Source organism: Polypterus senegalus, chromosome 6 (assembly GCF_016835505.1).
Source record: "Polypterus senegalus isolate Bchr_013 chromosome 6, ASM1683550v1, whole genome shotgun sequence".
In the NCBI taxonomy this organism is placed as follows: Eukaryota; Metazoa; Chordata; class Cladistia; order Polypteriformes; family Polypteridae; genus Polypterus; species Polypterus senegalus.
Window position 1 is genome coordinate 108952824 of NC_053159.1, and position 14224 is coordinate 108967047.

General features: G+C 34.4%; 1 protein-coding gene across 4 annotated transcripts in view; it reads right to left on the minus strand.

The window, feature by feature from the left end:
* Positions 1-14224, minus strand: part of bcas3 (BCAS3 microtubule associated cell migration factor) — an 846307-nt gene that overhangs the window by 417933 nt on the left and 414150 nt on the right. For all 4 annotated transcript variants that reach the window (XM_039756733.1, XM_039756734.1, XM_039756732.1 and 1 more), the window contains exon 16: positions 5540-5690. In XM_039756733.1, coding sequence (XP_039612667.1) covers positions 5540-5690 — 151 coding nt within the window. The remainder of the gene's footprint in view (positions 1-5539; positions 5691-14224) is intronic.

Genomic DNA, 14224 nt, shown 5'->3' on the forward strand with positions numbered 1-14224 from the left:
ATCGACCACTAGAGGGCGAACTGGAGGTGACTGCCAGCTTTCTTTATGTTCGGGCACAACTGCGCCCCTGTTGCTTTTGAAATTAACTGGATGATAACATACATACAAGATCGCAAGACAAGCACATTAGTGAGTCTTCATTGTTTGTTAATAATTTTTATTTTTATTACAGTATATACCCGTGGATAAGTTGGGACTTGATTTCACCGTATAATTTCCGGTATTTTATAATGTCGATCATATAAGTCGAATGCAGAAAACCCACGCTATTGGTCCAAGAGATTATGATATGCTAACGCCCACCTGAGAGAGTAACCACGGAGCACACTGCAATGCGCTGTATATATCAGTGCGTACTCCTAACCTCTCTCTCTGTCTCTATTGTGCCTACGTGACCACACGGTATTACCCAAACTATTCCGAAGCAACGTTTCCACTGTGTTGTGTTTTTTGTATCTCACACCCTCATATACCTTTATCATAAGAGCATCCCTCATTTACAATTGTGTGTTCGATCAGAAGAAAATATGAAGCTTGTTTTACATTAAACATCTTTGACGCCTTTGGGTCTCTATTCTCCATATTGTCCTTATACACTTTATATGTGCTGAGAGCACAGGATCTGTGTGTGCTACTTGCCTTTACACGACTGAGTTTTTTTTAATGGGTGTGCTCTTATATGATATCTTCTGTAAGTAGGGCGTGTCTTGCAAGAATCTCATGTTCCACGTCCCAGCGAGACGGCCCTGGGACAATTTCTTAGCACCAAGTCTCATGTTTATGGTCCCCGCGAGACACTACCTTGGCCAGTCTCTTTTGTCTCGTGGGTCTTTTAAATGTCTTCCGAGAACTTCCGAGAACATTACATCTCATCGTCCTGCTTTTACTTTCCAGGATTTTTTTTTATAATAGAGAGATATGAAAAACGTTTCTGTTTTAGAATTCTAAGGCCCTGGACGTTCAGATCTTGGCTAAGTGAATGTGCTCTCAGCAACCTTGTCATTTAAGTTGTGTTTTGTAGTGGCGCTTAATTGACTTCAATACGACGTTACATTCAGATTTGTTTGCCATTGGTAAATACCAATCTGCAGCCCAGATTGTAGTTTTGTGTGTTTACGTGTGGGGGGCAGTTATCAGGCAGTCCAGCGTGTTTTTAGTCTGTGGGGTTTAAAGTTTATCCTTCATTGGGTTCCCAAAATATGGGTCAGTTGGCTTTAGTAGACCTGAACATTGGCCTCCTTGTGTTTATAATCCTGCTTATAAGATGATGTAGGCAGAGAAAACATTACCATCACTACTGGGTTCATCCTCTGACTGCAAAGTGTGTGAAGAAATGAAGCTTTTGTGTAGTCTATGAAAAATTGCAATGATTTCAGCACGTTCTTTAAATACTGTCGGATGTCAGTTTAGAGTTTTGATTACCTGCAGCAGCTAGTACAACACCATATTACTCGCTGGTAAACCAATGTGTAAGTCAGTGTTTGCCTTCAAGACAGGCTACTTGTCATCTTGAAGTAAGCAATATACAAACAGTACTCGTGTATGCACTTTCCCACCAGCCTTAATAATCCATAGAAGCTAAAATTATGTTGTCAAGAAACCAACAAACTGTTACGAATTCTCTATTATTATCATTATTATTTTTATGATATCGTGTTAAATGTGTGTGTACATATATATATATTATATAAAAAGATTTTGGCTCAAGATGTAATCATCTCAGAGAGACTCTTTGAAGTCCCGCAAGACTTCTTGCATGTCACGCCCAACTTACAAACAATTTCTCGGAGACACTTTAATGTCCCATGAGACAAGGAAGTGAGACAAAAAGAAAGTTGCTGTACAGGCTTTTAAATGATCGATGCGCAGAACGACATGCAGATCATGCAGCAGCTAGCAGCAAGCCAGCAGCTGATCCGTCTTTAGTGTGCGGTCAGACCCCAACCAAACCTTCACAACGCGAGCGGCAGAGATGCGATCTGGCTAGCGTGGCTAGGGGTGGGGATTGTGGGGTGGTTGAGCGACAAGTGACAAGAAAAGACTGCATGCAATATTTTTTTGATGCCATCCGAATGCGTATCTGACTGAACGCAAGTGGTGAAAGTCCATATGGATGGTCTAATTCTTGGCAATGAACAGAAAAATGCTTGCCATTCAATACGTGCTCACTTGACGCTACAGAGTGCAGAAAAACACTCAGATGTCCACGTGAACAGTTTAATTGAATGTTAAACTAATTGCTAACAGTGAAGTGCGAGATTATACAAAAAGTCTGTATCAAATTAAAATGTTCCTTCCTAATGGTAATCAATAAATGGTGCAATCAGATACTTCAATTGCTCACAATAATGACATGGTTATTAAGCTTTTTTTCATCACTGAAAAGTATAAACACTGTAGATAATATTAACAACAGCAATAATGTCAACATTGACAAAAATGTAATTTTGACAAATATTTTCCTAATTACCGGGAACACAAAATATGTGAAAGACAACCCAAAAGGTAAAACATACAAAGTGACTAAGAGAAAAAAAGAAAAATAAAGGACAAAAATGAGGAGAGAGAGAAAAAGCTACAGGTTTGACTAAACTGAATTACTGTACATTTAGTTTTAAGTGAAAAGTTGTCATGTTAAAAAAATATCAAGTTGGTACATTTGGCAAACAGCTAGTGAAGGTACATAACCCATCAAAGGTGGCCTGATTTAAATAAAGACACTTAAGTGAAACATACATTGCAGTTGGTAGAGATGTAATTAGTAAGTCATGCAAAACACCAATGTTTGTAAGCAGTAAAGATTCTTCCAGAACAAAATATATTTTTCCACTAACCTGTCTAGGAACATAATGACAGTGTTTCTGTAAACTAACCACATAGTTCTTTCTGTGATTATCTGTCCACTGGTGATGTACAATTCTTTTGTCAAGCAGAAATATTAACATTTTAGTCACTGCATACAGTGTACATATATTCAGATATTCTTTCTGCACTAAATGGACATTTTAAATGGATATTTCCAGGCACTCCAAAAGGAATGTGTTTTTTGTTTATTTACTATACTAGGGGCCTTCGCCCCCTCCTTGCTTCGCTCACCAACCCCGTGTTTGGTTTTTCAGATACACAATTTTAAGATTTACTTTTTTTCTTTGAATTGTTGCTATTTCATTAGTTTCACTTTATTTCAGAACTTCATTAAAAACAATATTTGGAATCTTTCGAGTCAGAATACGCTGAATCTTTTAAATGAGGTCAGTGAGACATGTGTTTAATAACTTTCTACCATAATTCAGGATAGGTTTTTCTGTTTGGAATTTCAGCACAGACAAAACGATCTGCTGCATCATCAGCAGTTAATAATTGTTTTTGCAAAGTAAGCAATAAATGCATGTGAGGTAAACCCCATTTTAGAAATTCTCTGACTTAAACTTCAAAGCCTTACAATATTTACATACTTCTGACATATCACCTGTGTCCATATATTCGATCTCTATTCGCCTTTTCATTATTTCTCTGTGTAATAATTTCTCTTTGTTTGTGCTAATGCGATCCTTTACTTTCTTTTTTTTGACACTTTAGGTTTTTTCTGCTTTCATATTCTGTATCTTGCTCTGCATGTGTTTAGTGCCTACTTTTATTTTTAGTCTTTTGGATTCCACTGTTTTCATTATCTCTAACTTTCTCTGCATGTGTTTGGCCCTCTTGTTTTTTAACCTCTTTATGACTTTTTACTTTTTTTTGTACTCTTTGTCTTTTATTTCTGACCTCGCTTTGCCCTGCTTTTTTTTCAATGACACCTGGTCCAAGGTGATTATTTTCCCTTTTTTGGAGTAATAATTTCCATTTGTTTGTGCTACTGTGATCTTTACTTTCTTTTTTGATACTTTCTAATTTTCCTGCTTTCATAATCTTTAACTTTCTCTGCATTTGTATCGCACCAACTATTTTTTGTGCCTTTCGAATTCCACTGCTTTCATAATCTCTAACCTGTTCTGTATGTGTATAGTGCCAACATTTGTGAATGTCTTTATAAAGTTCTACTTTGTCTTTTAATCCTGAGTCCGACTGGACGTGCTTTTTTTTTCATTTCCACTTGTTCTGGGCTGATTATTACTTTCCTTATTTTCTGAATTTGCACCTAGATTATTCTTTTTCTTTTTTGCATTTTTTCCTCTCCAACACCTTTGAGTTTCTTTTCTTCGTGGTGTGTGTGCTCAAAACCTTTACACGACTGAATGTTTTGCTGGCCGTGGTCTTATTTGATATTGGTTGTAAGTAGGGCGTGTCTTTCAAGAATCTCATGTTCTACGTCATCGCGAGATGGACCTGGGTCAATCTCTTGGCACAAAGTCTCATGTTTAAGGTCCCCGTGAGACGCTCCATGGTCAATCTCTTTCGTCTCGCAGGTTTTTTAAGAGTCTTCCGTGATCTCTAGACTTTCTCTCCCAGGATTTTTTTTTATAATAGAGCGATGTAAGCAAGTACAAAAATGAATGTATTTCACACCAACAAACAGTATTTTTTTAAAAAAAGCTTCATCATAAAACTGGCAGGAATTTCTTCTATATTTATTTTTCAAATTTCTTCCACATTTTTCCAGCACATTTTTAAAAATCTGTTCCTTCAAATAGAGTTATAATTACTAACATGTCTTTACGCAAGGTATTTAACGCTTAAGGTACTGTTCTAATTAATAAAAATGCATTTGACTATTAATCCAAACCAAAAATTATGAAATTAACCTATGTACTTAGAAGTACTTGTGCCAGTGGTTACAGGTAGAGCATCTGGGAACTGCTGCCTGAAGGAGATTTAAATGCAGGACTCATACAGGTATGACTACATCTGTTTAAATGTCTGCACATTCCATTTCATCTTCTAAAGCCAGTAAAATAATTCTTCATCATGGCATAAATAAGTGCCCTTCTGACTCTTTCTGGAATCAGGGTTTCAAATATTGCAGATGATACACATCAAGAAGTGAGATAATGTAGATGTTCCATTCTCAGTGTTTGGGAGTTTAGTGGTTAGGTATATACACATTTAACTAAAAGAAAGCAACACATAAAAGCTATAGAATTGAAGCCAAGATCCATAACATCTGTGAGCCCCTTGAACGTAACTAGTGTTATTGAACTGTCAATTCAAGTATAGACTCACAGGCCAGAATTAGAATGTATTTGCATATAGGTGATAACTTCTGAAACAGGCTTCCACATGAATGAACAAAGAGACAAAACAGAGTACATTTCAATATTTTAAAAACATAACACCCTCAGTTCTGAAGAAATTCACCTCTAATAAAAATAAATGATTTTAGAGCACATTTCCAATTCATATGAATCTAGTTATACCATTTTCTGCAAAAACTGCACATAATATGCCTAAAGATCATGCAATTCTTCAATCACAGGTAACTTTTTAAGAAAAAAATTGCAAACTCAATGTAGTACATAAAATCAACCATGCCATGGCTGAAACAATATTAATGGGCTTTCCTTGATGAACAACACATGTGAATGTGATGCAATACACTTACCCTGTCCGTTTAGTAATGGTGCCAAGAGTCATTGGCTGTTTGATCTGTGCCAATGGGCCTACATTGGTGAGAGTGGGCAGAGGAGAGAGACGAGGATTTCCCATGTTACTGTTTGTTATGTTGTTAAACATTTCCTGGCTATTTAACTTGCCTGTAAGACAGAAAAGTACTATTTACCTTTACATATGGACAAAAGAATAACCAATCACATTAAATTAATGTAAACAATTTGTTTTAAAAGGATAAAAATTACAAAAAATGTAAGCAATATTATGAGGGTGATTAATAATTTATCTGTACATTCATTATTAATCAATAAACTGTATAAGTAACACATTTACCATTTTATATTTATTAATAAACTAGCTGTATTACCCACCTTTGCAAAGTAATTTTTTTAAGTCAGTGGGCCTCAGTTATAGTGTGCTTAGTTAATTGAATGTATCAGAAGTACTATATGACTACAATATTCATATTTTTTTTTACCAGGAGCTAATCTTATTAGATTACCGCTGAATATACTACAGACAGTCCTTGGTGGTGTTGGTGTGAAACAGACTGCAGCAAGTCTCCATATTAAATGAAATCACCAATAGTAGTAGTTAAATGAATGGTGATTGAAAGTTCATTCATTCGAAGATAAAAACTGCAACAGTCCATTAGCATGAAATCGTAAAGTTAGTACTGCCTCAGTACACAGTGGACTTAAATAAATGTCTACCAAACAAAAGTTACTAATTACTTTGTCCTCACTCAAAAGCACTGCCCTGTTCTCTTACTCCACTCTGAAAAATAGCATCTCAATCAGCTATAGAAAAAAATAGGATTGCATTCTGTTCAATTGTCGCTTTGCTCCATGAGTTGATTTGAGATTTTTTCTGTTACTTTTTTATTTCATTTTTTTTTTTTACTTCAATAAGCACTTAACACACTGATTGTTAATTGGTACTGCGAATGTAAATCACAATACGCAGGTGAACAGAAGTTTTGACTTTTTGAAAAGTGAGGCTATGCTCTGATACAAAAAAAGCAGTGTAATTATTTCTCCTCCTCCACGCACCTTTTAATCATGCTCAATTCACAAAGGGAGACACCCTGCCACTCTTTAAATGCTGTCTGTGGGTCGTCAAAAACATGAAAAGATCAAAATGGGTCAGTTGCACAAAATTGACTACGCTAAAAGCCACGGCACCTGGCAAGCACTTGCTAAACATGTCTTCTTAGAGTTTCATCAAACTTTTCTCTTTTCACTTTGCTTCTAGAGATGGTCTTCATTTACATGAAGCAGCACATGCCTCATTTCTCCATGTGATCCCTGACAGCTCTGTGGCAAAACAGGGGATGCATTTATTGTTCCATTTGCTATAACATTATTAATGACAAATATCAACAAATAAAAAAAAGTTTCAGATTATTTTCTTTTTTGTACAGTTTCAATTAAATCTGTCAAGGCATTTTTGAGATTTGGGGGTATTTAGTTTTTCTATTATGGGTGATGTTTTTTATCTGTGAATATTGATATGCTGAAATGTCCTTTCATTGTAGATAACTACTGACCAAGTTTACCAACCTGTGAAATTTCAGTTTTTTTAGCTAAATGGGCAATAGTGCAAGTGAGTGCCTCAGTCAGTCTGTCAATTTTGCCCTCTTTTAATTTGGTAATTTTGTTGTATTTAAATTCTGTTTAGGAAATATTGTTAATGGTTTATTTTTTTTTCTTTTATATGTACTTCAAAATATCTACTTTATTTAAAGTACTGTATTATGTTAATATAATTTATTCTCCATGTTGAATGCCTTGAGCACTTAAAGTTAGACCATCTGAGACCACAGCTGGGGAGCCGCCTCTAGTGCTACTTAAGATGAAGCACTACAAGAAATGGTTACTTCAGCATTAAGTTTATACTCCTGTCCTTTTTTGTGCTTTCATTCTGGTTTTTGAACCCTGCTCTCACATTAAGGTGCTGTTTCAGGTTATTGAGTTTGGTTTTGTTTGTTTTGTTACATTTGTTTGTTGCTCCTACCTTACTTTTCTTTGGAAAATGTTTGAGTTTTTATAATAGTAAGTCTTTAAAGGAACTTTGTTTTGACTTCTTGAAAGAGGTTTTACAGTTTTTCAAACATGTTTGGGACTGTGCAGGCTGCAAGCCTGACTGTTCATTTTGGGGATAGGCTGCATAAAGTGGTAAGGCCTACTCTCTTGTTGTTGACCTATGGTATAGTGCAGGTCTGGCATTTGTTTCTGAGGCATGTCATCTTTTTTGAGATTTTAAATTCACAGGCTATAACAGAGAGCATGCCCCACCTGCAAAATGAAACAGGTTTGGGTATGTCATACAATTTTATTATAAAAGGACCCGAGTCAATTTTTTATCCTGAAAAAAAAATAAGGAAAATCTCTTCAAAAATAGATACACATTCTCTCCAAAGGATTTTCATTTTCAGTTTTACTTTTTAAATGAAAGAATTATTTACCAATTGACTAATTGACTAAATTTTGTGCATTAAACGCTAAAAAACAGCTCAGGTCAGGTAATATATGCATATATACTGTGTTTTTTTATTTTATTGTCAAACTTTTATTGTTTATACTGCTATTACTATTTATCATTTTCAATGTAAAATAAAATGTTACAGCATAGTATAATAATTAAATTGCTTGGATAGCATAATTTAACACAACTTTGTCAATAAAAAATGTTTTTTTCAGTTATATTTTAGGTTAAATGCATCAGTCTTACAAATGAGATAAATATAGTTTAAAAAGTGAAATGCACATCTTAAAAGTGAAATGTTCGTCTTGTAAGCACAGCCAGGATTGGAATTAATTATCTCAAAATACCATGCAGCAAAGGCTTTGTGTGCTAATCAACCACATAAGCCAACTTTAACTGCCATCATACAAAAAAAGAGAAACTAAGGTTTTACTACAACATTTACTACATTTTTGTGTTAAAAATAAATTATAGTATTAATAGAATTTTCTTTTAAATCTAAGGTTTTTCCACTTTCCACAAATTTGTAGAAAGCAAATGAAATTCATATATACCCAATAACAAAAACCCACATAAATTGCACATGTGTTATCAATCATGTAAAAAAAAGCCATACATATTCAGATTCGGCAGCAATATGCAAAATTGTTTCACACTGGTTACTGTTTCAGCATTTAACATCTCTCACGCCAAAGCAATATTCTTGGCTTTGAAGGTTCTAAAATATTTAGTTAAAAGAAACAATAAACATATATGTGTTGTACTGAAAATCAAAAACTACTGAAACTTGCTAAAAAAGAAAAAAAAAAGTCAAACAACACTCTGGATATATTGATTGCATTTGTTAGGGCATAACAGTTGAATAAACCTAAGCAAACAAATCAGCAAAAAATACCGATTACAACTCTGAAAAATTAGAAGCTGCCAACATGGAACTTGACCCACCAGTAAAAGCTGGTAAAATAAAGTAAATAAGAATTGCTAACTAAATGTAGTAGTATGGCAATTAATTAAAAGCTTTAATGATAAACAAATATCAGATGTTCTGTTCATTGACATCTCATTGTGGAACAAAGATTTGGAAAAAAACTATCATTTTAAACACAAGGCTACCCTTTAAAGTCTCCTTTCCTGAAATAATTATAAAATTTACGGATGATTTAATTAGCTCATATTTTAAAAATTACATCTGATTGCACAATATCTTGATTGCACTTACTATATTTGGTTCTGTATTAGGCAATTTTTACTTTAACTGTAAATTATGTGTAAATGCCCATAAATGTTAAGAATATTTTTTCTCATTCAGTATTACTGAAGAACTATTGAACGACAACAAGTTTATAAATCAAGACATACAAAATGTGGCAGAGTCATGTCACCTCCCATAGCCAACATTCTGAAATCGAATCCTATTGACAGTTGCCTTTGGGAAATTTGTACAATCTCCCTGTGTCTATATGAATTTTTCCCACAGGTACTCCTGTCTAGAACCTACTACTCCAAATATGCTGTCTAGGTTAACTGACAATTCCAAATTGGCCCTGATTGTTTGCATTAGTGAGCCCTGCAATAGATTGGTGTCCTGTCTAGGGCAGTTTCCTGCCCTGCATTCGCAGCTGCAGGGATAGGATCAGTCCCACTCAAGACTTTGAACTGGATAAAATGATTCTGAGAATGTTATCAATACATAAAATAATAGCTTAGGAATTCTAATTGAAAAAGGATGAAAACTGATTTTAATATCAAACACAAGCATTACCATTGCTGTCAATATAAATGGTAAATTCTATCCACAATATTCTCTGGTTTACTGCAGCAGACATACAAAACCCCTGATTTGGGATTTTGAGCTGGAAGCCTACTCAAAAAAATGAATATTCTGAGTCATTTACAACTTGAATTAAATTGACCTGTAAAGTTTAAAGTAGGTAATTGTTTTTACATGTGCACAGGACATTTGATGCTAGCTTAAAAAAAGTTTATATTTACTACATTTATGGGATGATACATGTATAATGCATCTATCTATAAATATTGTGTTTCCATTGAAAAGTAAGAATATGCGAAAAGGTAAGAAGAATAAGCCTCCTCATATTAAAGTATTCTGTTTTTCAGCCACAAAACTACACACCACTGCGAAAAATATATATATTAAAAACACCCTGCTTATATATTCATATTTTTTCAATTACAAATAAAATCATGGTATGAAAAGCATCAGGAAACCTCCAGAAATAAAGCATCCTCAATGAACGGCAAGATTAATTCATTACTAAAAAGCAACATTTTTTAAAAAATTTACACAAAAGCCGTCAACAAAGGAAAGCATTTAAAATTGATTTTAAACAAATTTTTAATTTTTACATTCTTCGCATGCATTATTAGACCTAAAACATAAAAAGCATTCTTGAGTTGAATACTGTTTTGTCAAAGAATTTGCATACAGGAAAATGTTATATTTAATGACTTACATTTTTTTCATTTTCATCTAATTTTATGGAAATATTTAAAGACAAGAGCAAAATATGCTATACTGGCTTTCGCATTTTTCCAAGCATTGCATTCAAATGAAAAGAGGCACACTGTAAATTATAATAAACCATACTTGGCCTTGTTAACTGCCTATTATTCTTTGATATCCCCCAGTAAACGAGTAGCAATTAAAAATAATAGCAATAAATATATGTTTTATAAGCATTATTACATAATTCAGAAAATTGTGAAGCACATCAGAAACGCCAAGATACAGGGTAATATTCTTCACCTGTGAAGGAAAGTAAAAAGTGCACAACTGGCTTCACTTTATAGTATTTGTTTGTTTCTAGTGGCAAAGAAAAATACAAATACGTTCATCAATCATCAGTAACAGCTATATAGTGTAATACGATGAAAATGAAGGTCTCAGAGCATTGGCTTCTCTGACTACAAGACTTAAACCAATATAAAACTCTAAAGCTCTGGCATAATTTAATTAAGCTTATGATTAAATATAATTAGCTACTTAAAAACTTACAATTTGGAGAACACTAGTTCATCAAATTTAAAACTTGATTTCCAACAGCTGACTTCAAAATAGGCCCAAGAAAAAGATGTGTGTGATCCATAAGTGAACATGATGATAATGGATTATGCTATATATTATAGTAGTAAGTATTTTTTCAACTTTCTTTTTCTTTAAAAACACTGGTATGCAGTCATATAAATTCAGATTAATAAAGTGCAAGTGACAATTTTGGTTAGTTTTAAATCTAAAGTCTTACATATAATACTCAACACACAGTAAGATCAATTTTATGGACCCAGATGTTATTCTGAGAGAAGGCTTTTAATGATTTCTGTGAAAACCTTTTTCTGAATGTGCCTTTATGTTCATACTCTGAATGTTCTAAAACATGTCCATGAAAATCAAGTGAAAAGGAATGACAAAAATAAAGGAGGAAATAGAAAAGAAAAACCAATAAATAAAGGCATTATGCTCATAATGGGAATGGTATACAACAATGACTCAGAGGGTTTAGATCATTAACTCGTTTCTCTGTGTTTCATTAATACTGTGAAATGCTGGCTTTGTATTCAATCAATGAGGGGCCATATTAAGACTTAGGCCCCTAAATAACCAATGTATGTTGTAGAAACATTACACAAATCCCAGTCCAATCCCAATTCAAGTGGCTTCTTAACATTTCAAAACAAATACACCCCCAGTGCAGCCACCTTTTGTGAGCAAGAAAAACAGAACAGAAAAAGAATTTGGACAGGAAGCCAGCTGAAAAGATGTAATGGTGCTTCAAATGGACTGAACGTGGAGGATGAAGGAGAAAAATCTTAATGAATTTAGCATCTTTCCCGGGACACTCTAGATTCTAAAAGATCCTCTCTGCACCACTTTAACCCCTTTTATTCCAAAATGATACATTTTACACTGACCCATTACCTTCTGTAGGCAACCATCCACCTTCAAATAAAATTATAATTTGAAAAGTGCTCTTCTAAATAATAAATATTAAAGAAGCAAAAATATACTTTTACCTTTTTTAAACACTGCATTTACAATGATATTTTCTGTGTAATTGACTGAACAATATATCTATACCCCATCCTTAAATCCTTAAACAGGATTGAAGTACAGAGTCTTTAATCAACTATTCATTATGTTGTTTTTTTTTAGAAAAAGTTGCTCCATCCTAAATAGTTAATCAATATATTGCATTAAAATCAACTCAGAAAACCAACTTCAGTAAAAAAGAGAATTATTTACACAAAACAATTTAATACCAGACAAGCTGCAAAGCTGAACAAGCAGCTAATGAAGTGGCAGAAATTCACTGTTCCAGAGACCTGGCCTTTTGTGAGTATATTTGCAGTCTATCAGAAATCAGTATCATTATTTAACAACCTAAAGAATTTGTTGCTTATTCAAGCAAGTTGGACACCACTTGTGACCCTCATCCATTCCTCAGAAACCCTGAAGCAGCTGACAGAGTGCTGTGATGCGAAGAGAGTGGGCATGACACATTAGATAGAATAATACACTTTTCTTCAAGGTTTATTAGTGCATGCCCACGTGTGTATCAATCTCAGTGGGAGCATATGGCTGAATAAATTCAACTAAAATGATCTAAGATACCAAAAGAATGAAAGATTTCTAGACGTTTACTGCCATTTATTATTCTGGTAAAAAAATACAATTTTTCTAATATTGTAGGCATATAAAAATTAATAAATTAACTTCTTTACTGCCAAACGGCATAAACAAAAACCAGAAACATTTTATAAGATCACAAGAATCATACATTACAAACATAATGAATAGTTTACATTAAAAAAACAATTTAATATAAAATAGGGGGACCCAAAAATTCCCTGAATTGTTAAAAAAATCTTGATTGTACAACTTACAACAATTTGATTTTAATCATTATCAAAATGCACCACTTGAGATATAATACACTTGTCCCAGTGCTTTTTCCACTTCTAGGAATATAGCCTGTACTCATCTTTTGTTATTGTGTCTAGCACTTCCTGTGACTTTTTCCTGGATTTCTAACACGGTAGCAATTTGTTTGCCCTTCAATCTCAATTTTAATATCAGAAAGAAAAAAAACATCACAGAGCACAAGATCTGGAGAATTTTGGGTGAAAAAAACAGCAAACACATTATTTTTTGGCTTGAAAACTTTTTGATTGATAACATGGTATGTGTATGCACAATGTCATTGTGCAAAATACAGTTCAATGTGTGCTATTGATCAATAGTTTTTCTTTCCTGCTGCTTTCCCACAGACACTTCAGTAGTTTAGTGTAATGTTGCTAATCAACAGTCTGTTCACTCAGAAGTTGAGCCGAGCGCCCTCTTCTATGCAGTGGTGTGCTGGGGAGGCAGCATAAAGAAGAGGGATGCTTCACGTCTGGACAAACTGGTGAGGAAGGCAGGCTCTATTGTAGGCATGGAGCTGGACAGTTTGACATCTGTGGCAGAGCGACGGGTGCTGAGCAGGCTCCTGTCAATCGCGAAGAATCCAATGCATCCACTGAACAGTATCATCTCCAGAAAGAGGAACAGCTTCAACAACAGACTCTTCAGTTCCACCCGGGGGGTGGGGGGTAAACGTTAACACTACACAAGATTATAGACTGTTATACCTGCCTCGCACTCTCCACCTTGCATTTTTTAATTTGCATTGCGTTTTTCATTCCACAACCCAAAACTATTCATATAAAAATGATTAATACAAAATATAAAAGTAAAAATATAAAAAAACCAAATTAACCTGCACTTTACCTTTGAAATGAATCATGGCTGGTGTGAGGTAGACGAGAGAGAGGAGGAGGAGGGTTATTGTGTAGGAAGAATTTCACCATAACTAATGGAATCCCTCCTATCTGTTGTCTCACTGGAATCTTCTTCTATTTTTGCGACTTTAACAAGGAACCGATTCAATGACAGTTGCTTTTGCCTGAGCAGTCACTACACTTGGACACAAAATTAAAAAAAATGCTTTACGCATTGGAAGGTTTCTAAACTCTTTTGGGATTCCCACCCAATGGGATGACACAAGGAAGAGCGTCCCAAAGCAGCTGCAGGCTACCAGGGCTGTAGCAGTTCGCCGTAAAAGCAATTCCAAAAATATTGCGGACATGCTATAAGCGCCTGCCAGTGATGGATGATACAAGGAACATAATAAAT